At 37.0% G+C, this 27,044-nt stretch overlaps 1 protein-coding gene across 1 annotated transcript in view; it reads right to left on the bottom strand.

Annotated features, from left to right (window-relative positions):
• The window catches only part of L3MBTL4 (L3MBTL histone methyl-lysine binding protein 4), a gene marked incomplete at both ends in the record, with an annotated part of 345,501 nt that overhangs the window by 240,732 nt on the left and 77,725 nt on the right, over positions 1–27,044 (bottom strand). The window contains 5 exons of the mRNA XM_084252676.1: positions 818–903; positions 22,254–22,330; positions 23,349–23,503; positions 24,895–24,986; positions 26,762–26,897. Of these exons, the coding sequence (XP_084108802.1) occupies positions 818–903; positions 22,254–22,330; positions 23,349–23,503; positions 24,895–24,986; positions 26,762–26,897 (546 nt within the window). The remainder of the gene's footprint in view (positions 1–817; positions 904–22,253; positions 22,331–23,348; positions 23,504–24,894; positions 24,987–26,761; positions 26,898–27,044) is intronic.

The raw sequence follows: 27,044 nt of genomic DNA, 5'->3' as shown, positions 1-27,044 counted from the left end.
GAGGAATATAGGGGGAACAAACAAGGGATTGGGGAAAAATAATAATAATTAAAAACACAACACAACAAAACAAAATAAACAGCCATCTATAAATCAGAGATATTATGCAGCAGAGAGGGAGGGAAAGGGATCAAAACAAGGGTGACAAGAGTACACGGGACTATGGTGATAGTGCACGGGCAAGCTGGTGGTGGAAATTTTATGGGGAACTATACACCTGAGAAAAGAAAGCAAACATTGTAAAAAAATAACCAATGATGTAAGATATATATAAGGAAATAATTTAAAAAATAGTGTAGAATATAAATGTCGCTTATATAATGTACTTCATTTTACAAAATAATTTATGCTTGATTCAACCCTTGAATTAATATAACAAACTTTAACTTTAAAAATCAAGTACTAAAAGCAAGTATTTCTCTCAGAATAGATAAGACACATAGTATACTTGCAATTCACCTATTTTATTTTATTATGGGATCATTGCCTTTCAAACAGTTCATGAAATTGTGAAAGTGCAGAGATCCCACTCAATGAATTAATAATAGAAGTAAACATGAAGGACTCAATTGGCAGCACCTCTCATCTGGGGCATCTGTATTTTTCCAGGAGGGAAATGCCATCTATATTTGTGTATAGGAATAACGGTTTATGAGTCAGTTCCTTCATAATTTTAACTTACAGCAAGGCAAATTGCTTATGAAAATAATGCCTGAATTTTAAAATTCAAAAGTAGAATCATTTTAAACTGCCAAATGAGGGCACAGCTCAACACAGATACTGTTTAAAGTTGAAAATGTATATGATACAAACTTACAGTTTTAAAAACTTTGGCAGGAACTGCATTAGTTTGAGTAGCTTCCAGATAGTCTGTCCAGGAAAAATTTTCTGGATCAGGATAACCTGAAAGAAAATACAAATAAATATAAATATCAAAGGATTACTCACTGATACTCTCATTTCCATGTGCTTTAAGACATTTGATAACAAGACCTGTTGTTAGTTGAATGGTCACTATTTAATAGCCCCTATGCTAAGAATTCACATATATCATCTATATTAAGTCTCTGAACATCCTGAACATTCTTAAAACCCTTTCTACCAAAAGTATATGCTTTTATTGGAATGCATCCAGGAGTAAAAGTGCTACATCATGAGAAAGTTTGGTTTATATGTTGATGTTATATTACTTGTCATATAAAAGCAATTATAATGTTCATTATTAATTGCAATTTATTTAGTAAAGAACTTTTTTTCCCTTTTGGACACACTATATCTTACCTCAATTCTTCTTATCAAAATTTTGAATTTTATGTCATCCTTTTATATTGCTTATATTTGCTAACAAAATTTTGTCCATCTTTTTTACTTTTATATGATTATGTTTCAGGTGTATCTATATTAAACGTATAAATAGATTTTAAAAAGTATTTATTTTTACTTGTATCACAGGCCTATCTTATCTGAATTCTATAAAAATACTTTAAGCTGAAATGTTTTTTTTTTGAAAGGTTAGATTTATTAGAAGAAAAGTAGAAAATATGATTGCACAGACCCAAGAAGGCAGAAAGAGATGCTAAGCTGAAATGTTTTAAAATTTCCCTTATTTCGTGTCCTTTTCTAGGAGTTATTTCTTAAGTTTCAACAGTTACACATCTTAAGTTTCTGTACTTGCTATTATGATATAACTCATATATCTAAAAATTGCCCAAACTCACTCCTTGTATTTTAGATTGCAACACTGCAGCGTGAGTTCTGAACATGTTCAGACCTTGCCCCTTCAGTGTTGGCATCTCCTATTTCCTGTGTCATTTTCTCACCCAGGGTCCTGACCATCAGATTCAGTGGAACAGTGAGACAAGAAGGCTGGTAGGTTGAGTAGTGAATGTATAGGGAAGCAGGAAGCAGCAATTAGTCTTTACAGCTCCTTAAAGAAATCTGACATATTGCTGTAGAGGAAATATCTTAGCAACAAATGTCTCTGTGTCATTCTCCAAACACGAGCTGCTTATGTGAAAAAGAGAAAACATACATGACCTGTATATTCCCTCTTCGAGGAACCCAACGAAGAGAATATCTTATAGCTTAAGGCGGTTTGCAAAAGCCACCTACTGTCACTGACTTCCTTGGAGCCCAGCCCTGAGTCTTGTGATACTTGGAGAACCAGAAATAGGTTTTCAGGTTAAAGGGCAGGGAACAAATCCATTTACATAGCTGTGAGGCAAAACCTTGAAGGAAGCTTTTCAAAAGTTTTAATTCCTACTTCAAAAACGAAAGAAATATATAAGCCACCCTCTTCACTTGTCTTTAACCTCCCCTTGTCTCAAAGAAAAGCAACCTCTAACTGCCTTTCATTTATTTGTAAACTTTATATTAAGTACTCCATTTACATTAATTCATTTATTATCCATGTATTCCTGTGAGGTACACTTTTTATTCTCACTTATAGGTGAGGCTCAGGGTGTTTGAGCAGCTTGTCCAGTGTGTTACAGTTAGGAAATGAAAGAAAAGGGATTTGAACAATTGCCTGACTCTTATTACCAACATAACTTCACCACAGCCTCCCCCTAGTATCATAACTCCAAGCATCCTCCACCCAAGGGGGCACATCCTTCCAGGTCTCAGGACTAAGAGTTCCAGCTCTGCCTGGAGAACAAATCTTGGTACTGCAAGAGTGAGAGAGCAGGAATGAATCAGTTATGTATGCCCTGCCTAACCTCGCCTGCTTGTTTTTCTCCACAACATTTATTACTGCCTAACAACATACTACATGTTTTACATATTTAAAACACTGCTATTTCCTCCAATCCTACAAAAGTTCCTAGCATTAAGCTGACATGCACTAAATATTTTGGAATTATTTGTCGAATGAATGAATATTTCCTGAGATGTTTGCATTTAACATTGTGGTGCTCAAGAATGAGAGAGATCGGAGTTAAAATAATAATGGACTATGCCTGTTGGCCATTTGCATTTCTTCCTCAGAGAAGTTTCTTTTTAGCTCTTCTGCCCATTTTTTGACTGGATTATTTTCTTTGTTTTTGTTGAGTTTCATCAGCTCTTTGTAGATTTTTGTAATCAGTCCTTTATCGTTAGTGTTGTGTACAAAAATGTTCTCCCAGTTGGTGGGGTTTCTATTTGTTTTGGCTATTGTCTCTTTTGCTGTGCAGAAGCTTTTTAATTTGATGTAGTCCCAGCTGTCTATCTTTGCCTTCACTATCACTGCTTTGGGTGATGTGTCTGTAAAGATGTCTTTGATGTGCATGTCATGTAGTGTTTCACCTATATTTTCTTCTATGTATTTCATGGTTTCAGGTCTTATGTCTAGTTCTTTAATCCATTTTGAGTTGGTTTTTGTGCATGGTGTGAGGTAGTGGTCAAGCTTCATTCTTTTGCATGTAGCGACCCAGTTTTCCCAGCACCATTTATTGAACAAACCTTCTTTGCTCCAGTGCATATTCTTTGCTCAGGGAAATGAAAATCAAAACTACCATGAGATACCATCTTACACCAGTGAGAATGGCACATATTAAAAAAAACTAGCAACAACAAATGTTGGTGAGGTTGTGGAGAAAAAGGAACTCTCCTGCACTGTTGGTGGGAGTGCAAACTGGTCCAACCACTATGGAGAGCGTTTGGAGAATTCTTGACCTACTATATGATCCAGCAATTCCACTCCTAGGTATTTATCCAAATGACACAGAAACGGTAATTCCTAAGGGCACCTGCACGCCTATGTTTATAGCAGCACTATTTACAATAGCTCAGCTTTGGAAACAACCCAAATGCCCAAAAATAGATGACTGGATCAAGAAGATGTGGTACATATACATAATGGAATATTACTCAGCAATCAAAAAAGATAAACACATGTGGTTTGCAGCAACATGGATGGAACTAGAAGGGATCATGCTCAGCAAAATAAGTCAGAAGAAAAAGAAAAATACCAGATGGTCTCACTCATAGCAGGAATTTACAAAACCTAAATAAGAGACCAGGAAAAAGACTAACACTACCGGGGGATGGGGGTAAGGAAGGAGGGGCCGGGAAAGGAAGGACTAGAGTCAAAATTAGGGGGGTGAAATTGTATGGGGAATATAACCAAAATGAAAATGCATACATTGGGCAAAGATGAAAAAAGATGTAAGAATTATATTAAATAAATAAATAATGAATGAATGATAATGGACTAGCCTCAAAATACTGAAAAGAAATCTGACATTAAATTGTTCGCTTGTTAATGCTGGTGTTATTAGAGACACCATTAGAATAAGGTGATGCTCATTTATCTAAGATTCCAAACAATACTGCAGACTGGATAATACCAAGAGAAGGTCATCTGATTTGTGGCACTTGAACAAGCAAATTGTTCCACACATAAGTGTGACATTGGTTATAGACTATTCTTTTACAGCAATCTCAGTATTTTCCTCCAGGAGTATCAGACTAAAGCAGAAACTTAAGTTCCCCACTGAACATTCTTTCTGAAGAATTGGGATCATGAATAAATAGCACAAGTCCTTCACTTCCTGCCATCCTGGTCTAGGTGACCTATACCATGGCACCTACAGAAGCTTAACACTTATAATTATGCCAGTGGCCAGTCCAGGAACCAAAAAATCATCAGAGTCAAAGCAAATAAAAAGAAATTATTGAAGTTAATATTACATTGTAACATTGTATATTTCAGGTGTGCAGCATATTAACATCTGTATGTAGTATATTAAATTCACCATTAAAAGTCCATTTCTATACTTTACCATACAACTGACCTCATTTGATTAATTTATTTATTTTTAAAGATTTATTTATTTGTTTATTTATTTATTTATTTATAAGCACTGGGTACAATCAGAAATGCGGGAGGATGAGAGAATTCACCAGAGCCAGAGCAGGGAACAGAACAGGCAGAGTGACGAAATACACTGCTGAGGGGAGCAGCGGGCGGGGCAGGAGATGTCTGTGGCACCATGTGGGGCCCACGCAGGCGGCCAGAGATCAAACCAGCGCTGCAGAGGCTGCGCCACCAGGGGAGGCCCAGCCTCATTTATTTTTAAAGATTTCATTTATTTATGCATGTGAGAACTGGAGTTCTAGGCCAGAAGTGTGGGAGGTGAGAGGATTCACTAGAGACACAGTAGGAAGCAGAGCAGGCAGATCTACTGAAATATACCACTGAGGGGATTAGCAGGCGAGACAGGAGAGTCTGCTGTGCCATGTGGCTTAACTTCCTTGCTGGGGATAGAACTCATACTGCAGTGGCTAGCGATATATTGATAGCTGTGAGACTTAATCCCTGCACCACCAGACAGGCCCACAACTGACCTCTTTTACCCTCCTTCTTTCTCCCTTTCCTTCTGGTGAACCACGAATTAGGTCTTAAAAAGTCTAATGGTTTATTTTTGTTTTATTTAGTTCATTCATTTGTTTTCTTTATGTACCACATAAGTGAAACCATACAGTATTTTGTCTTTCCTCGTCTGTATTTCACTAAGCCTAATACTTTCAAGGTCCATCCATATTGTTTCAATTGCCAGAATTCTTTTTTCAGCTGAGTATTATTCCATTGTGTATATCAACCACATTTCCTTTACACAATCATTTGTCCATGGGCACTCAGGTTGTTTCCATCCTTGGATATTTTGAGTAATGCTGTGATGAACATAGGAAGTACATAAAACTCTTAAAATTAGTATTTTTGTATTTTTTTTGTAAATGTCCAGCACTGAGGCAACTGGATTATATACAATTTCTATTTTTAATTGCTTTCCACATGGCTGCACCAATTACACCCACTAACATTGTACAAGAGTTCTCTTATCCCACATCCTCTCTAACATTTGTTACTGGACAAGCAATTTTTAAGTAAATGGTCCCATTTAACAACCAACATTAAATAGGGATCTCTTAAGAGTATTACTGAGGGGGCCTCCCCTGGTGGCGCAGGCTGTTCAGCGCAGCGCAGTGAAGCTGTCCACAGCCTCTGCAGCGCCAGTTCCACACCGCCCGGCGGCAAGGATCCCACATGGCAGGGCAGACCTCTCCTGTCTCGCCTGATACTCCCCTCAGCAGTGTATTTCAGTCAGTCTGCCTGTTTTGTTCCCTGCTCTGTCTCTGGTGAATCCTCTCACCCTCCCATGCATCTGGCCTGTACTACGGTTCTTGTATAAACAAATAAATAAATAAATCTTTCTTTTTTAAGAGTATTATTGAGAAGTTTCAACCGAACAAAGCAATGATCATAAACATGCAAGGTAAATGAACATATAAGGATACTTCTCTAACTCCTCATTTTTTAAACAAGAAAAGTGAAATCTGGCATTTTAAGTCATTTGTCCAAGGCAAAATAACTAATAGCAAAGTCAAAACTAGATCCTGATATCTCCTTAGAATTTATAGAAATCACGGCTCTGAAGAGCTGCTTTAAGGTTCTGTGAGTAAGCTGCTTGGCCCCACAGTTTAGAGAAAGCATGGACAAGGGAATGAGGGCCAGTGACTAGTAGCAGTGAAGCCCTGACTGATTTTGTCATCATTTTAAGAGTGTGGGTTCCCTAAGAAAATCCCACAGGCACTATTTATTTATTTCTGTTTCAGATAGCTATCACCAAAATTAAAGGTAAATAAAAGGTAGACAACTTGGAAAAGAATAATACTATCTTTATTTTCAAGTGAAATGATCATATCCTAAACAATATACATAAGAATGGCTGGAACTAATAAGTTAGTTGAGGAAAGTTTTAATATACACAGAGTTCAATTATATTTCCAAATGGTAGTAATAAATAATTGGAAGTTAAAATTTAAAAAAAGGAACAAGATTTATAACAACATCAGAAACATTTAATATTTAGGGATAAACCATAGAACATTGATGTGAGATGTTAAAGCATGTTTAAACAAATAAGAAATAAAGCATTTTTATGGATTAGAAGGTTCAATAGTATTAGCATGATTTATAAATTCAAGGAGTCATTTTTAGTAGAAAGTGAAAAACATTTAAAAGGAAATTTCACAAAACTGATATGGAATTTAAAGTAATAATTTGTAATTTATAAAAAGTAACAAATAAAAATTTTAAATTACAGTTTGGGAGGTCTGATACTACCTGATAAAGACTACTATGAAGCTACAAAAGCATGACAAGATGGTGTAAATGTAAAATAGGGACAGAAGTCAATGAAACAGAAAAATCCAGAAAATGTAGCAAGATAATTCAAAGTAAAAATTAGAATAATTAGAAATCCATATGCTAAAAGCAAAACAATCAAACCTTGACCCTACAATGTATCACATATAAAAATATCTAAGCATTTTAAAATGTGAAACTACTAGAAAAAAAAAAAGAACATCTGGTAACCTTGGAATATGTAAATAATTCTTAGACAGAACTTAAAATGATGAATCATAAAAGAAAAAAAACTGATTCACTGAGCTCCATCAAAATTTTGAAAATCTACTCTTCAAACAACATTGTTAGGAAAGTGAAAAAACAAGAGACAGAGAGAAAATACTTGAAAAACACATATATGGCAAAGGAATTTTGCCTAGAATATACAAAGACTTTGTCAAACTCAAAAATAAGAAACCAAACAATTGTTCTTTTAATGGACAAAAGATTTGGATACACTTTTCACCCAAAAGAGATACATGAATAACAAAAAGAACATGTAATGATAAAGACAGTTAACCACTAATGGAATGCAAATTAAACCACCCTAAAAGATTCCTGACAATGACAGTGCTGGTGTGGATGCACATCCACTAGAACTCATATATTCCTGGTAGGAATGCAAAATGATATAGCACAGAAAGAAAATATTATCTATACAAAATATGACCCAGTAATCTTACTCCTGATGTTTACCAAAGAGGTGTTAACCTGAACATAAATATTAAGCAGCAGCTATATTAACAGTTAAAAACTAGAAATGACTTACGCATCAATGGACAAAATTTAAAAAGTCATGGTATAGTTGTAAAATGGGACACTTTAACAAAAGGAATATACAGCAGCAATGATGCATCCTGAAAGCATTATGTCAAATGCAAGAAGGCAGACACAAAAAGCTGTGAGTCTCTTTTAGCTATCCACAGTGTCTTGCGATTCTTAAGAATTTTAGAGTATCTATATTTATTTCTGCAAAACACATCTTTGGGATTCTGATTTGCAGAATGAATCTGTAGATCAGTTGATTAGTGTAGGTATCATATCATTAAGATCTCCAATACATGAATAAGAGATGCTTTTACCTTTATTTATGTCTTCTTCAATTTTTTTCAACAGTGTTTTGCAGTTTTCATTGTATAACATTCTTTTTTTTTTTGATGCTGCTATAAATGGAATTGTTTTCTTATCTTTGTCAAATTGTTCATTGTTAGTTCATACTGGCAACTGACTGTTGAATGTTGACCTTGAATCCTATTTGTTGAATTAACTTATTGTAAAAGTTTATTTATATTATTTTATATATTTTTTCAGCATTTTGTGGAATCTTTGCTTTCTACATGTAAGATTATATCATCTGTGAACAGAGAATTTACATCTTTTTTTCCAACTCACATGTCCTTTATTTCTTTTAATTGCCTTATCAGTCTGGTTAGGACTTTCAAGTACTATGCTGAAAAAACAAAGTGATGGAAGTAGGCCTTGCTTCTTACCAATCTTAAAGAAAAGCTTTCAGTTTTTTGTGACTCTTTTGTGAGTATGATGTTTGCTATGGGTTTTTCATATATAGCTCTTATTACGTTGAGGTAGTTTCCTTCTGTTCCTAAGTTACTATTTTTATTGTGAAAGAGTAATGAATCTTGTCATATGCTGCTTCTGCATCAACTGAGATGATTAAAGGGGTTCTGTTAATGTGGTGTATTACACTGATCAATTTTCATACGTTGAATCATCCTTGCATTCCAGGAACAAATCCAACTTGGTCAGAGTGTATATCCTTTTAATACGACTTTAAGAATTTTTATTTTTTAAATCAATGTTTCTAAGGGATACTGGCCTTCAGTTTTCTTTTCTTTCTGTAGTGTCCCTGCATGGTTTTTGTTATCAGGATAATATTGGTCTTATAGAATGAGTTAGGAGAGATGGTTTCCAGTTTCGTACCCGAGGCGTGCATAGGCTGTTGTAGGCGCCATGCCCCTCGAAAAGTGCCAGCAGCTCCTTCTAACTCCTTCTGGGCAGCACCCAGGCTGCCCTGCAGCCATAGGTTGCAGAACAGCTACACAGAGACCCACCTAAGTGGGCCAGGTATGATGGCCAACTCCAGTACAAGCAGGTTTGTGCGCCAGAACACCCCCATCCCTCTTGGCTCCAGCACACAATCCCAAGGTGCTCTGCAAGCCGTCCATCCACAATGGGCGACAGCAAATGGTGGGTACTTCCCTGCCTGTCACCAGTGACCCCACAGGGAATCAGGCTGCCATTAGAGGCTAGCAATGACAGTGGACAGCAGCGGGTCATCTTGCCTACTATTGCCAAATAAATGCTTAAACGTAGTTACATCAAGAATTTGGTTTTAGAAGATCTTTCATAATATGGCCTCAATCTACCAACCCTACCAATTCTTTTCTAATATTCCAAATTTGATGTGAAATTCATTTGGACTTCTGACCTCCAGAATGATGTACCTCCAGAACAGCACCCTATCATATAATTTCTCCATGAAGCATTTTTTCTCTATCTAGCTAGATGGTGTCTCTTTAATACTATTTAACAATTTCCTTGCTATTGTCCTTCACAATTAATTATTAGTTCACCAGCAGTCCCTAGGAAACTTTCAGGTCCCTGAAGTCAAGGACAGGTTGCCCACCAATTGGTCTATCCTATCTTTCCCCACCAAAGTCCTACACATAACAATAGTAACAAACTACAGGACAATGAGTACAATAGAAGCCCAAAACTATACGCTATCACTAAAAAAAAAAAAAAAAAGAATAAATAACTAAACTTCAGGGAAGGACAAGTCAACTAGTAAACAGAAGAAATAATGGAACTATAAAATCACCATTTGGCAAACACCATATTGCTAACACCATATTACCAATTCACCTAATAAATATCAATGAATACTAAAACCTGGCGGGTGAAAGTTTGATGAGGAACAGAATGTTTACATAATCTCAATGACAATCTCCAGCACATACACATTAGTTTCCAAAGGAAACAGAGTAATTTTATAATGGAGAAGCTAGAGCACACCAAAGTGACCAAAGGCAATATTAACAGGAAATCATATACAACATGAGAGTAAATAAGAGAATTTCCAATTCTTTTTGGTCTATTCTGCCAAGTACATCATCCATATCTACTCATGAGGAAACATTAGACAAACCCAGAGTATGAAGCACATTATCAAATAACCAGCCTATACTCTTCTAAAAGTGTCAGGATCATAAACATGGAGCAAAGACTGAAGAACTGTTGCAGAGTGAGGACACTAAAGATAACACATGGCATGGGATCCTGCATTGAATCTATTTGTTTTTCTGATTGCTTATTTGTTTTTTTCATGAAAGGATATTATTGGGTAACTGGTAAAACTTTTATTCTGGCAACTTGATCTCAAGTGGTTTAGCAGAAGGAGTTCTTTTTGCTATAGTGACTCTTCAGCGTCTGTAGAATATTTCAAACTTAAAGTATTTACAAGATCAATTACAAATCAGTCTGAATCTATAGTGCTAAGTTACTTCTCTCCTCTTATTGCCCCTCACTCCTATCCTTGCCTTGAAGTCTAGGTCATTATTCATAAAGACAGTTGTTCAAAGTTTAACAGAAACACCCTGCCATCTTGCTTTTGGGCACATTATTCTTTCAATATAACATGATCTTCATTTCATTTCTTAGTTAAAATTTTGCACATCCTTTAAAGACTAGTGCAAACAGAGCTTCCAATGTGAGGACAGCCACATGAGAAGTTGGAATCAACATCTCCGTTTACCATGTTTCCTGCACTCATACTAAGTGTTCCTCTCACCAAGTAGAGGAATTCCAGCAATGGGGTGAAGAGAAAGGGTTAAGGAGTTCCTGAAGGGTCTGCTATCATATGAACAACATACTACATGAGAGGACTAAGGCCAATTACCTGAACGCTCATGATCACAGTTCTTTAACTGTGAAATGGACAATATTTTCACAGAGTAGTCATGAAATAAATTAGGCATTCAAGAAAATAAGACCCCTCCCCCCAAAAAAATTACACTTCACTTTCAATAAGTAACAAAAACACAGACAATTGTTGCAAGGACATAGAGAAACTGGAACCCTCACTATCTACTGGTAGAAATGTAAAATTGAGTAGCTCCATGGCAAAAAAAACTGGAAGTTCCTCAGCAAGCTAAATGTAGAATTACTAAATGATCCGGGAATTCCATTTCCAAGTATATACCAAACAGAATTGAAAACACACATAAACTCAAACACAACTGTCCAGAGCAGCACTAATCAAAATAGTCAAAAAGTAGAAACAATCCAAAGGTCCAATGATTAATATATAAACAGACTGTGGTTTTATATATACAATGAAGTATTATTTGCAAATAATAAATGTGTGATGTGTTGATAATAGAATAGCATTGATAAACTCTAAAATTATGCTAAGTGAAAGAAGCAAGACACAAAAGGTCATAAATTATGATTCCATTTACATGAAATATTCAAAATAGGCAAAATATATCAATATAAAGAGAAAAAGTAGGTTAATGGCTGCTAAGGGCTAGGAACAATGGAAGGTTAGAGGATAATAGCTAAATGGTTTATGGTTTCTTCTTGGGTTAATGGAAATGTTCTAAAATTCACTGTGTGTTTATAGAGAAAAACAGATGAACTGAATCAAAAATTAACTTTTTGAATATAAGACCAATTAGTGATTACTAGAAAGGGAGGGGAAAGGGTGGGTAAATCAGGACAAAGGAGACAAGTGCATAGTGAAGGATAGAGTTGAACTTTCAGTGGTTGTTGGGGACCCCTCAGGAGTGAAGCCTTGGGGCAGGGAAGACACCAAGGTCATGGCTGGAAGACTGGTCGTGGCTACAAGACTGATGAGCTCAGGTCAGAAGACCAGCCCGTGTACAGGTCAGGATACTCTCTCTTCTGTCAGAAGAACTATGCCAGGGAAGCCAACTAGATTAGGAAAGAAACAGTGCAGAGCCTGAGCGATGACTATGTGTCAGAACAAGTGCTGAATATTCAGAAATAAAAAAAATGGATGATTGTTCTGTATTTCTGCCCATCCTGTATCTTGCTTTGTAACTTTGTTGCATCTGCTAATAAAAGCTGTGGCGAACTGAGGCGAGCAGAGGCGAGCAGAGCAAGCCTAAGAAACTCTCTCGCTAGGAGCCCTAGCAAACTTCTCCAGACTCAGTGTCCACATCCTTTTTACTTAGCTATCCGTGACAAGTGGTGAACTTAATATAGTATAGACACATATTGATTTTCAATGAAACATGTGTGAAACTTACATAATGTTATGATGCAATGTTACTTCAATAAAAAAGAGATGTAAGCTTCAGTGATAAATGAAACTATAGTAGCAACCTTAGCCTATTCCACTATTGCAAAGGCTAATTTCTAGATATTAAAAAAAATTGAAAATAAACATAATAAAATTAAAAAAAATAAAAGTGTGGTTTGGTTATGCAATTTTGTAAATATGCTTCAAAAAATCACTGAATCATGCACTATGAATGGATGAATTGTATAGTGTGTGAATTATATCTCAATAAAATAAATCAATCATTTCCTTGTTTAGTCTTCTCTAGAAATATATTGACTAGAGTATGTGACATATAGGGTATCAGGGAAAAGCACCTTCATATTTTATAATGTGTATGTTTTTAAAACTAGCCCCTTTCCCCCCTTCTCTCTCTGAATAGGCTCTTCTATCTGAAATCTGTGAGAACCTGAGTATACTCCAGGGGCAGCTACACAGATCACTACATGCTGTTCTTCTTTCAAGTGCCTTAATTGCTCTCAGAAGGGCAATTACACACACACACAAACACAAAGCATCACAAATGCAACAAATACATTTTTTCTGGCAACAGGGTAGCTATAACCATTAAATAAAATTTAATGTGAAAATCTATAGGCATAAAGTAAAGTTCAAAATATAAATTCACTTTAAGTAAAATAATCACAGCTAATAAATTTTGGAATCAAATTACTGACAAAAATAAATCATTCAATCCAATGATTACTTCTTTTTATTTTCTACTACATTTATACCATAAAATATAAAACAAATAGAACACATTACATACACACACACACACACACACACACAAATATCTCAAGCAGTCCTATATCCAGCCTTATTATGGAGGCAAGAATATCTGAAATCATGTTAGTTGGTTGGTTTTCTTACTGAAAGCTAATGTTTAAATTCCTGTTTGTGAACTACCTGAACACACAATTATTCTGCCTCCTATTCCCTATGGTTTCAAATCTTTCCTCTCTTATACAATTAACAAAGATCTAATATCTGTGGTGCACTCAAGTTTTTACACAAACTTGTATACCAGCATGATAGTAACTCATCATGAGTTTTTTAAGCAAATTTATTTACTGCTTAGCTTTACTTACCTTCACCCAATATCTGCTCACAATTCCTTTGCATTACACTCAGTTTTCATTCTTGCCTTAATTAGAAGGCTGATCTACTTAAATTTCATTTCACATATCGGCATATTATATGTGAAATTTCCTTGAGCTCATGAAAGTCACTGTGAAGGGGCAACTCCTGCAACAATCTAGAAAACCCCCCATGGCATAGTTGAATTACTCTTAAAGATAAATAACCACACTATAGATGGATATTGTAAATAACTATACATTTGGAATTACTGTTTATCCTGTTTTGTCTTAGCACTCAGAGAGTCTTAGATACTCTATTACAAACAAAAACTTATATTATAAGAACTGGACTACATTAAAATTAAAAAAAAAACTATTGTACATCATAGGACAGTATCAACAATGTGAAAAGTCAATATACAAAATGGGAGGAAACATTTGCAAATAACTTATAAAATATGGATTTAATATCCAGATTATATAAAGAACTTTTACAAAAATCACAAAAATAATAAAGACTAGTATGTGAATTACAACTCAATAGAATGAAATGAATGGATAAGGAACTTACTACCAAGAAACAAAGTATATAAAGCAATAGGGATTGGGGACAAGTATTTTGATATGCAAACTTACTCTTCAGTTTGCAAAAGTAATGCTAACAAGTATATGCAGTTTAGAGGTACATTAATCAAAACTATTAGATTTCCAATATGGTGAGAGAGAGAGAGAAAGAAAGAGAGAGAGAGTGTGTGTGTACTGTTCAATAGAGTTAACACTACAAACCTGGATTGATTACTTTTCTCACATTACTGATTTTATGAACTAAATAATCTATTCACATCCAATCATGTCCTCTAAATCATGGCCGCACTGGAGTGAGGAAGGTTTGCTTCTCACCACTCCTGATTCATGTTAATGATGCAAAGATTCTGGACATATAATTCTTAATGTGTTGGGCAGACTATTTCTAGACTCAGGCAGCACCAAAAGGAAAGGCTATGGACTTGCTCAGTGAGTCTGTGAAATCTAATGAAAACAAGATGGAAGCAGCAGAGAAGTTATTTCACTAGAAGAAAAAAAAAAAAAAAACCTATCAGCAGGCACACAACTTCAAACCACATAGTCTGAGATCTGATAAGTCTTATTCATTTAAAAAAATTATTCTAAATTTAGCTTTAATCAATTTTATAGAAAAGTAGGGCAAACAATACTAAATCTACCTGTGTCAGTATCAGAATTTGGAAAAATCTTATGCATTTCATAAAACCTTTATGGACTATTTGGATATTTTAAAATATGTTGTGGGTTTTTTTTTTATTTGGCTATTTTTAATTATTTCACTTAATTTTAAAGTTTGATGACAAATCTTAACATTTTCTATGGAAATAAAGAAAGAGTACAAAACAGCAAAATTCTAGAACCAGTCAAATTCAAAGGTTAACATCTGTTCCATTGTTGAATGTCATACTCCTTTGTTCATGTTTTTCTATACAATTTTTTATTGAAAGAATATCAATTTTTTAAGACAGAGGAGGGGGCGGAGCAACATGGCGGCGAGGAGACACTGCGAGTAAGATCTCCCATTAAAAAAAGTTAATAGGGAGGAAAAGCGGCAGGTCCCAGTGAGAACTGGGACATGGAAGATAAACGGGTGACTCCAGCAAACTACCCAATGAAGAAAGTGGCCATAAAAGAGGACTAGGAGGGAGGGAAGCTCAGAACCCTGCTCCCCTCCCCCGCCCACAGAGGCGGCACTCTCCGACCCGCAGAGAGGAGGAAAACAACAAACCAAAACGGCCACCAAGAACAAACGACGCAGCAAGCGGGACTGTGAGTGGAAAGGAACTATGGCAGCCACCATACCCCGTGAACGGGAGCTGAGGCGAACCCTGCAGGATTCGCCCCGGCGGTGAGCAAACCGCTCCGGGCTCCATTAGAGAAGAACAAAGACCCCGGGAGACGCGCACACAGCCTGGGCTGCAGGTAAGCTTGCGCGGATAGCGGCGCACTCGGTGCGCTTGAAAAGCAAGTGCAGACCAGGATCTCGGCTGCCCAGGTCCCCGCGCCTGCGACCTAGGCTTGGGAGACGACCTAGGCTTGCGGGGAGACGCGCGGAGGTCCTCACTGAGGTGAAGGTCCCTCCCTGAGTAAGCAGGAACCAGGCGCCCAGGCACGGGAGCGGTGCAAAAGGCGCCATTCCCGCGCCACTGAACTGGGCTACAGCCCGCGTCCTGGAACTGAGGGCTTTGGAACTGAGACCCGGGGCACGAAATTAGGGGCGTGGGTTCCCCACGACGGTGGTGCACAAGGCAGACACAGCACCCCAAAGCCGTTGAGGTGTACCCTACCATCCCCGCTTTGCTCCCTGTCCCACGGGGTGGAAAATCAGCTCCCCAAGGGCTCTAGGAGAGATCTTTGGCGCCACCTAGCGACTTGTAGCCAGCACAGGCTGCTGAAGGAGCTAGTGGCCAGCTGGGGAGTTAGCCCACACCGGGCCCCTTCCGAACAAGTAGTCTGAGCCCACAGGGAGAGCGAGCACCCACAGCCAGGGCAGACCAGGCACGCAGAAGACTGTGCCTGACACCGGACGCGCAGGGAGTGTGTCCCACATCACCATTTTAGAACAGGGACATTTCTTCAGTAAAGACTACCTGCAGAAGGCTTCCTCAGGAGCCAGAGGTGAGCGGGGGAAGTTTGCCCACGCCAGACGCCCTCTGGCCTGCAGTCCAAGCCCAGAGGGGGAGCAGGAACCCACCGCCGGGGCAGACCAGGCGCACAGGGGAGTGTGTCCCCACATCGACATTTTAGGACAGGGACCTTTCTCCAATAAAGACTGCTTGAAACTGACAGATGACTCCTGGAGGAACCAGAGGGGAGAAGAGAAGCCCACCCAAGATGCCGGCCAGTCCCAACAACACAGTGTCCCAACGCATACGGCAAATTAGAAAACAGACAGTAGGGAGGAGAAGAACCACACACAACCTAGCAACTCTCCAGAGAAAAAGCACACCACAAAAAGAAAACCAGCCCCCAGATTGCAACGACAGTAACTTGGAAGAACTTCTGAGCCTTCCAGAAAGAGAATTTAAAATTGCCGTGATTAAAAAACTGACAGAAGTCATAAAGGAAAACAATGATAAGGGAAAAATAATCAACGATCAGAAGAATGAAATTGAGTCCCTAAAGAGGGAAGTAAAAGAAATGCAGGAGATCAAAGAATTAGTGGAAGAACTAAAGAATTCTGGGAAAAGCAATGAAAGCACAATTGATGAAATGGAAGAACGAATAAGTGCTCTTGAAGACACAGAAATAAAAAGAACCAAAACAGAAAAGGAAAGAGAAGTACGAAGGAAAAAGAATGAAGAAAGACTTCGGGAACTATCTGACTCCATGAGGAAAGGAAATATAAGAGTTATAGGAATACCAGAAGGAGAGGAGAGAGAAGTAGGAACAGAGAAAATATTCAGAGATAATTGAAGAGAACTTCCCAAATGTGAGGAAGGAGCTGAAAATTGATATACGAGAAGCAAGAAGAACACCAAACTTCCACGACGAAAGAAAAAATACAGCAAGACACATAATAGTAAAGCTCCCAAGAATCCAGGACAAGGAAAAATTAATGAAGCTGGCAAGAGGGAAGAAACAGATAACATTCAAAGGAAAGCCAATCAGGCTGACATCAGACTTCTCCGAAGAAACACTACGGGCAAGGAGAGAGTGGAGGGACATAGTCAACAGACTCCAAGAAAACAGATGCCAACCAAGAATACTCTATCCCGCAAAGCTCTCCTTCCTCTTTGAAGAAAGAATATGGACCTTCCCAGACAAAGAGAAACTCCGGAATTTCATTGCAACTAAACCCCCACTCCAAAAAATACTACAAGGAGTCCTAAAGCCAGAACCTCAGAGGGACGAATAACAATGAAAGAAGGCCAAAGAAAAAAAAGTTATTAAAAGAATAAATAAATAAAATCAAAGGAAAGACAAACACAATGGCAAATACAGATGTTAACATATCAATATTAACTCTAAATGTAAATGGACTAAACTCTTCAATAAAAAGACACAGAGTTGAAGCCTGGATTAAGAAACAAAACCCAACCTTTTGCTGTCTCCAGGAAACACATTTAGCTACAAAAGATAAAAATAGGCTCAAAGTTAAAGGATGGAAAACAATCCTACAAGCAAATGGACCAAAAAAGAAAGCAGGAACAGCTATACTTATATCAGATAAAACAGATTTCAAACTCAAAAAGATAAAAAGAGACCCCAATGGTCACTACATTATGATCAAGGGGACAATACTTCAAGAAGAAATAACACTCATTAACATATACTCACCAAACGAAGGACCACCAAAATATATCAGACAACTGTTGTCCTCTCTGAAAACAGACATCAGAGAAAACACATACGTAGTGGGAGACTTCAACACACCACTATCAACAATGGATAGATCAACAAGACAAAAAATAAGTAAAGAAACCAAAGCTCTAAATAAGGACCTAGAGCAATTGGGCTTAACAGACATCTATAGAACACTAAACCCCAAAAAAACGGAGTACACATTTTTCTCAAGCGCACACGGATCATTCTCCAGGATCGATCACATACTGGGGCACAAGACAAACATCAACAGATACACCAAGATTGAAATCATATCAACCATCTTTTCTAACCATGAAGGCATCAAACTAGAAATAAACCATAAAAAGGAGGCAAGGAACTTTCCTACCTCATGGAGATTAAAAACCACACTACTGGAAGACCACTGGACTAATGAGGAGATCAAAGAAGAAATTAAAAAATTTTTTGAATTGAATGACAAGGAGGACACCAATATCCTAAATGTATGGGATGCAGCAAAAGCAGTAATAAGAGGAAAATATATAGCAATAGAAGCTCACATCAAGAAACAAGAAAGAACTCAAAGAAACAACCTAATCTCGAAGCTCAAAGATCTAGAAAAAGAACAACAAAAAAACCCCAAAACCAGTAGAAGAAAAGAAATAATAAAAACCAAAGCAGAAATAAATGAAATTGAAACTAAAAAAACAATCCAAAAGATCAATGAAACCAAGAGCTGGTTCTTTGAAAAAATCAATAAAATAGACAAACCCCTAGCCAGGCTCACAAAGGAAAAAAGGGAGAAAGCACAAATCAACAGGATCATCAATGAAAGAGGAGAAATCACAACGGACACAGCAGAAATCAAAAGAATAATCAGTAACTACTATGAACAGTTATATGGAAACAAGTTCAACAATCTAGAGGAGATGGAAAAATTCCTACAACTCTACAATCACCCAAAGCTAGATAAAGAAGAAATAAAACACCTAAACAGACCAATTACAATTAGCGAAATTGAAATGGTAATCAAAAACCTCCCCAAAAACAAAAGCCCAGGACCTGATGGATTTACAAATGAATTCTACCAAACATTCAGAGACGAATTAGTGCCTATCCTTCACAAACTCTTCCAAAAAATTGAGAAGGAAGGGACAATACCAAACACGTTCTATGAAGCCAACATTACACTAATACCAAAACCGAACAAGGACAACACAAAAAAGGAAAACTACAGGCCAATCTCCCTAATGAACACTGATGCAAAAATCCTCAATAAAATTTTAGCTATCAGAATCCAACAATGTATCCATAAGATAATTCACCACGACCAAGTAGGATTCATTCCAGGGGCACAAGGATGGTTTAACATCCGAAAATCAGTCAACGTTATCCAACACATCAACAAAAAGAAATATAAAAACCATATGATAATATCAATAGATGCTGAGAAAGCTTTCGACAAAGTGCAACACCCATTCATGATAAAAGCCCTTGAAATTCTTGGGATACAAGGAACATACCTCAACATCATAAAGGCCATCTATGACAAGCCAACAGCCAGTATCATTCTCAATGGTGAAAAGCTGAAAGCAATTCCATTAAGATCTGGAACAAGACAAGGATGTCCACTCTCACCACTGCTTTTCAATATAATACTGGAAGTCCGAGCCAGAACAATAAGACAAGAGAAAGACATCCAAGGAATCCAAATAGGAAAAGAAGAAGTCAAACTATCACTATTTGCAGACGATATGATATTATACATAGAGAACCCCAAAAACTCCACAGAAAAGCTAATTCAACCGCATCAATCAGTTCAGTAAAGTGGCAGGATACAAAATCAACATGCAAAAGTCAGTAGCCTTCCTATACACAAACAATAAATCTGAAGAAGAAGAAATCAAAAAAACCATCCCTTTTGTTATTGAAACAAAAAAAATCAAATATTTGGGAATAAATCTAACAAAAGAGGTAAAGGACCTATACAAAGAAAACTATAAAACACTGTTAAAAGAAATAGAAGAAGACACAAAGAAATGGAGAGACATCCCCTGCTCATGGATTGGAAGAATAATCATTATTAAAATGGCTATCCTTCCAAAAGCAATATACAGATTCAATGCTATTCCAATCAAAATTTCAATGTCATTCTTCAAAGAAATAGAACAATTATTGATGAAATTCATATGGAATCACAAAAAACCCCGAATAGCCAAAGCTCTCCTGAAAAAAAAAGAAGGGAATGGAGGCATCACACTCCCAGACTTCAAACTATACTACAAAGCCATAATCATCAAAACTGCATGGTATTGGAACAAGAACAGACATACAGACCAATGGAATCGAATAGAAAATCCAGAAATAAACCCACAGATTTATGGTCAACTAATCTTTGACAAAGGAGCAAAGACTATGCAATGGAGCAAAGAAAGTTTGTTCAATAAATGGTGCTGGGAAAACTGGGTCGCTACATGCAAAAGAATGAAGCTTGACCACTACCTCACACCATACACAGAAATCAACTCAAAATGGATTAAAGAACTAGACATAAGACCTGAAACCATAAAATATATAGAAGGAAATATAGGCGAAACACTACGTGATCTGCACATCAAAGACATCTTTACAGACACATCACCCAAAGCAGTGATAGTGAAGGCAAAGATAAACAGCTGGGACTACATCAAATTAAAGAGCTTCTGCACAGCAAAAGAGACAATAACAAAAACAAAGAGAAACCCCACCAACTGGGAGAACATTTTTGCACCCAACACTAATGATAAAGGACTGATCACAAAAATCTGCAAAGAGCTGATGAGACTCAACAACAACAAAGAAAATAATCCAGTCAAAAAATGGGCAGAAGAGCTAAAAAGAAACTTCTCTGAAGAGGAAATGCAAATGGCCAACAGGCATATGAAAAAATGTTCAACATCACTTGCCATCAGGGAAATGCAAATCAAAACTACCATGAGATACCATCTTACACCAGTGAGAATGGCACATATTAAAAAAACTAGCAACAACAAATGCTGGCGAGGGTGTGGAGAAAAAGGAACTCTTCTGCACTGTTGGTGGGAGTGCAAACTGGTCCAACCACTGTGGAGAGCTGTGTGGAGATTTCTTGACCTACTAAACATAGAGCTTCCATATGATCCAGCAATTCCACTCCTAGGTATTTACCCAAAGGACACAGAAACATCAATTCCAAAGAACACCTGTACCCCTATGTATATAGCAGCACTGTTCACAATAGCTAATTTTGGAAACAACCCAAATGCCCAAAAATAGATGACTGGATCAAGAAGATGTGGTACATATATACCATGGAATATTACTCAGCATTCAAAAAAGATAAACACATGCAATTTGCAGCAACATGGATGGCGCTGGAAGGGATCATGCTCAGCGAAATAAGCCAAAAAGAAAAAGAAAAATACCGGATGGTCTCACTCATAGCAGGAATCTAGAAAACTTAAATAAGGGACCAGGAAAATGAATAATTATAAGAAAGTGAAAATCAAAATCAACAAAAAACTATGAACCAGAGACACTTTTAGGGTGGCGGGGGCGGGAGGGGAGGGATTGGGGTCAGAATGGGGGGGCTGCAATTGTATGGGGAATATAACAATAAAATTTATAAAAAAAAAAAAGAAAGAATATCAATTTTTGATAGAGTATTTGTTTTTAAAATGCTCAGATTACATATTCCTGTGATAAGAAAATATAACTTAGTAGAAAGAGTCCCTACTTCAGTGATTAGCTGAGTCATTAAGATGGTTTGGTGAGGGCCTCCCCGGTAGCGCAGATGTTGAGCGCTGGGCTGCAAAGCTGTCTGCAGCCTCTGCAGCGCTGGTTCAATCCCCGGCCACGGGCGAGGGTCCCACATGGTGCACAGATCTCTCCTGCCACGCTCGCTGCTCCCCTCAGCAGTGTACTTCCTCAGTCTGCCTGTTCTGTCCCCACTCTGGCTCTGGTGAATTCTCTCACCCTCCCACGTATCTGACTGTACCCAGTGCTTATATAAATAAATAAATAAATCTTAAAAAAAAAAAAAAGCTGATTCACGGCAACAGTACTAATTTTGTCGGATGAAACATCTTAGCAACTTTTTATAATGACCACCTTATACATCTTTATAAACAGAGTACATTTTCATTATGGGGAAGGATGTACAGACTTCAGGCATTTGGGTCAACAGAAGCTAGGGCAGTATTTAATTATACAACTTTATATTGCAATGTGGTTTGCATAATCAAAAATAAGCATAGGCACTGCCACTCACACAGGGATAACTTAAAAAAAAAAAAAAAAACAGTTCACCTACCTTGGGGTGCTATTAGAGTTCTTCCATTCTCCTGACACCAACCAACTGGCTGGACATAAGGACTATTGACATCACACCTGCAAAAACAGTTTTCTATTTTAGAGCCCATATTATTCAAGACCAGAGAAAGAAACCAAAAATAATGACCATTCTATACACTGAAAGATAGCTGGGATATATTACCTCATAGCTAAAATATTATTTTTTGCTCAAATTAAGAGTAATTTTTATTACTATATTTTGTAAGCTGAGTTACAAAACTACTGTTACATGTTTCTTTAAATTTAAAAGTGTTAAAAAATGTATCTGTCTAGGACCTTATCTGTCAGTGATATCCTCAAAGATTGAATATTTTAATAATTTTTTTACCCCTTCTTGCTAACAGCATGGAAAAATATGAATAAGCTAGTCCAAATTTTGTAAGATAGCTCAGTCGGACTCCCTTTGACTACTTATTTTCTTTGTCTCCTCTTCAAGATATCCAGACAATTCTGCCTAAGACACATACAACAATTAATGTATGCTCTGCTTCTTGATTCAAAGAAGAGAACAGGACCCCCTCCAGGCACATGAAGAACCACAGCCTCAGGCAGGTTATTCAGCATATACTGTGAAGAAACACTACAAAAATTATTTTTGTCATACCCTCTTCTATATTTCAGGTTTTTGCCCAGAAAACCCTTTTAATTCATGCAATGTTAGTTTAATGGCTTCAGAGCATACATTTTCTCTGCTCCCCACAGGTTTTCAAATAATTTACTCGATTCCACCTGAATCTCCCTTTTTACAAATATGATACTGTAACATTTTTTAGGAAAAACAATACTGCAAATTCTTAACTTTTTCTTGACAGAAACACTTCCTTTAAGACCAGACACAATATAGTGAAGTCCCTGAACTGATAGATGAGGCCTCCTTAGTTAACCTCTTCCAGAATGGAGGAAGTTTCTTGTGTACTTTCATTCAACAGTTCACGTGGGAGTGAAGGTTGGTTGTTACTGCAAGGACAGCAAGAACAGCAACAGCACTGGAATGAAATAAAGTTTTAACACCAAACATGAACACACGAAAATAAAACGCACATTGGTGTCTCACCAGTAATCGTAACTATCATCCCAATTGTCAAAATGCACTAGTAAGCGATCTTCAACAATATCTGCTATGGTTGCCACACACACCAAGGAAGGGTTCTTCCTGTCGACGGCCTCCAGCTTCATTCCAACCTGAAATTCTTTAGGCATTGGCCCATTCTAACACAGCACCAGAGGGAAGAGGCACAAAACAAAAAACAAAAACAAAAAACAAACAAACAAACAAACACAAAAAAAACAGAACACCAAATATGACTGAGCCACTGTCAAAGCTTCTGTGATGCATAGAATCAGAAAAGACTACAGGATATCAACACCTACCCTCCAGAATAAAGCAAATGCTAGCAAAAATATCCCAACAAACTGTTATAAAGTTTACATTGCTAATAAAGACCCAAGAAGCCACCTTTTAATTGATTCTTTTCTCCTTGTGCAGGTAGGTTTTATTTCTCTTGATCATAATCATTTTCCCTCTTCAGTTCCTCAAGTTGTATTAATATTAAAACACAATGCTTACTAAGTACAGTAATATCAAATAATTTCTTCTGTCCTCCAAAGGCTTTTGAATAGTTTCCAAATACCACTATTTGGAAAAAGCAAGGAAAGATAGTCCTTTTAACACCAAAATTATCATTTACTTTGATCCAATCTGAAAATACTGGTTTTCTCAATATTTAAGGAACACAAGCACTAAACATGAATATAATTAGAGTTGAAAAATCTAAATGCTATTTTTTAGTATTTGCACTATTTTTGTATTCAAAATATCATGAACTGTGATTTACAATAACAAAACCCCACTTTTAATAAGCTATCTTTAGCCAGTCCTGGGATTTTGAAATATATACAACATATGGGGACTACAATAAGGTATTTTACTTATTCACTATCTAAACTGAACCTGATTTTCTTTTCCTTTAGCATATTACATTTGAAAGCAATTTTACATTTCTAAAAGTTTCTTTCCTTGATACAATCCTATGGGGAAACATCAGCAATTGCATAATATGTATTTCAAAATCAGGATACTGAAATCTCCATTCTGGGTGAGTGTTCTAACTGCAACATAGTTACTGGGAGGCAGGGCCATCCCAGGGCCCAAGGCTTCAAGTTCCCTTCCCTGGCTTGTATCCTCACTGCTAGGCTGAGAGAGTGGCTCAGAGGATGTGAGAGCTGCAACTTACTCTCATTCTCTACTGAAGACTTGTTAGGTTTCTGGGGACACAGATGGCATAAGGAGTGTGTTCTTCCCAAGTCCCCTTGAATCTGTGTGAAATGTCACCGTGATTCTCATTACAATTAAATACAATTAAGCCAGATACATTCAAAGACTATCTGAGCTATCTACTGTCATCAAAACACCAAAGCTAAATTTAAAGCAAAACAGAAAAAAAAATTGTAAAAGGCATAAGAAACTAATCAATTAAGTAAGAAAACTCATAGAAAACTAAGGAGTCCCTAAAAATAAAATACAATAGAATATACAGAGGATTTTTAGGAATGTGAACTCAAGGAAAAATGTGATTTACACCGAGGAAGAAAATACTTACAGAACTTCTGTTTCTGAATAATTTCTTGGGAGCATTTTGCAATTTGCAGGCCTTCAAATAATCCATCCAAACAAATTTATCTTTTCTATAACCTAAAAAAAGGATGTATCACTCAAAATACCCACAAGATATAAACACATGCATGTTGACTATATTATTCTTATTTTTATTTAGTCTTCTGCCATAAATTCAAATGTTTACAAGACCACAAAAGTAATATCTCTTAAGTTGTTTCAATGCTTTTCAATGTATTAATTTCCAAACCGTTGAATGTGATTTCCCTTCATGTATATCATTCCCTATAATTTTTTATTCATTAAGCTAAGGAATTGGTACACTGGTGGCTTGCTGGGAATCTAGTCTCCCATTAAGACTCTCCAAACTGAACAAAGGGAGAAGACAAAAAGCTCCTTTGTCCATCATCACTCTTGACAAAGCCATTTCACCAAGACAATCCACAGTCCAGATGGTGCAATAATCCAAGGTGCCAAACACGTGGGGCAAATGACAGAAGCAAATCAAAGAGCATTAGGCAGCTCTAGCTTTGAGCTCTTTGTTGTCATACGATCCCCCTTCTAACATGGCTCACATGGTGCTGTCCCAAATAAGATGGACTCAATAAATATTTTCTGATTGAGGATTAAAAACAGAATAAAACTCCTCACACAGCCTCAGGTCATGACTACATCTCTAACTTCATCTCCTACCTCCTTCCTTTTGCTTCTCTGCTCCAGCAACATTCATCTCATGATTCCTCAACTGCATCAAGCACACTCTGGTCCTGGGGCATCTACTCCTGCTTTTCTCTCTGACAGTGCTCTTACCCAGGTAGCCACATTCTTTTCTCTCTGATTGCCTCCATGCATCTGTCAGGTGTCATCTTCCCAGGCCTTTCTTCACCACACTACATAAAAGAGTACACCCCTGTGACAATTCTCAGTCCTCATACCCTGTAACTGACACCAAATCTCTATACGTGTTTATTATTTATCTCCCCTCTAGAATGAAAGCTCCATGATGAGACAGTTTATTTTACTCACTGCTATATCTCCAGTGCCTGCACATAGTATGAGTCCGTAAATATCTACCCAATGAATGAGCCAATTAGTATCCTCCACGAAATCTAAGAATCTTAAGGGACTCAAACTTTTAGTTTCAGCAACAAATCCCAAAGGAAAAACTAAGTCAGTTACTAATAAAATAATGTACTAAGAATATGCTGACTTTAAGGTCGCCACAGTTACTAAATGGGTTAACATTCAAGCAGGAGATCTTACATGGAAGTTTTCTGTGTAAGGCAAGAGGAACACTGACATCTCAACTGATCAAACTCTCACCTCACCAGCACACAGCAAGTAACAGAGGCTTTAGTCACATCAATCAGTCCCAGTTTTCTCTAGCACTAACAAAAAACAAGGAGATTTCTAATTCCAAACAGCAGAACACAGAGTGAAATTGTTTTCACGGATCATAGTTCCCTGTTTTTCATTATTTCTGCTTGAAACAAATTACATATAATGAATCGTTTCCTTACCTAATAGTATCAATGATTGAGGTATTTCATTTTAATCATAATGTAAACATTTGTTTCCTTCATTTTTGTAAGGCTTAATAAACTTAATGTAAACTAAAATAATCTCATAAGACTTTATTTCTACCCTAGGTACTTTATCAGAATATTTGACCTAAACAGTCATTGATGCTTTTCTTTTAAAGACATTTATTTATTTCTAAGAATGGTATCCTTGTATTCTTCCTGCTTTTTGTGAATCAAACTTTCACTTTGAAAATCATTTTGCACCAGGCTTACTTGTTTGTATTTCATGAAATGTTGTTAAAATAAAACTCCCTTCCCATCCCAGCTTACCCTTAGGGATGTGCAATTCATGCTTGGTCTTTTCACACCACCCTACTGGATGAATGTCAGGGGAACCAGCATTGGTCCAAAAATCATAGCAGCTTAAATAACCATCAAAATGAAGTCTTAGTCGATAACCACACACCTGCAAAAAAGGGATGTTTGCAATTGTTCATTAAGTATCATGCATTTGAGAGACATACAAAACAAAATATTCATATATTTGACGAGTGCCATCAACATGTATGAGTGAGTCCTTCCATCCAAATATGTTTGTATTTGGAGTTATAGG

The sequence above is a fragment of the Talpa europaea genome, assembly GCF_964194135.1.
Source record: "Talpa europaea genome assembly, chromosome: 13".
NCBI lineage: Eukaryota > Metazoa > Chordata > Mammalia > Eulipotyphla > Talpidae > Talpa > Talpa europaea.
The sequence above is the reverse complement of the archived record's forward strand: the minus strand, read 5'-3'. Positions and strand labels throughout refer to the sequence as shown.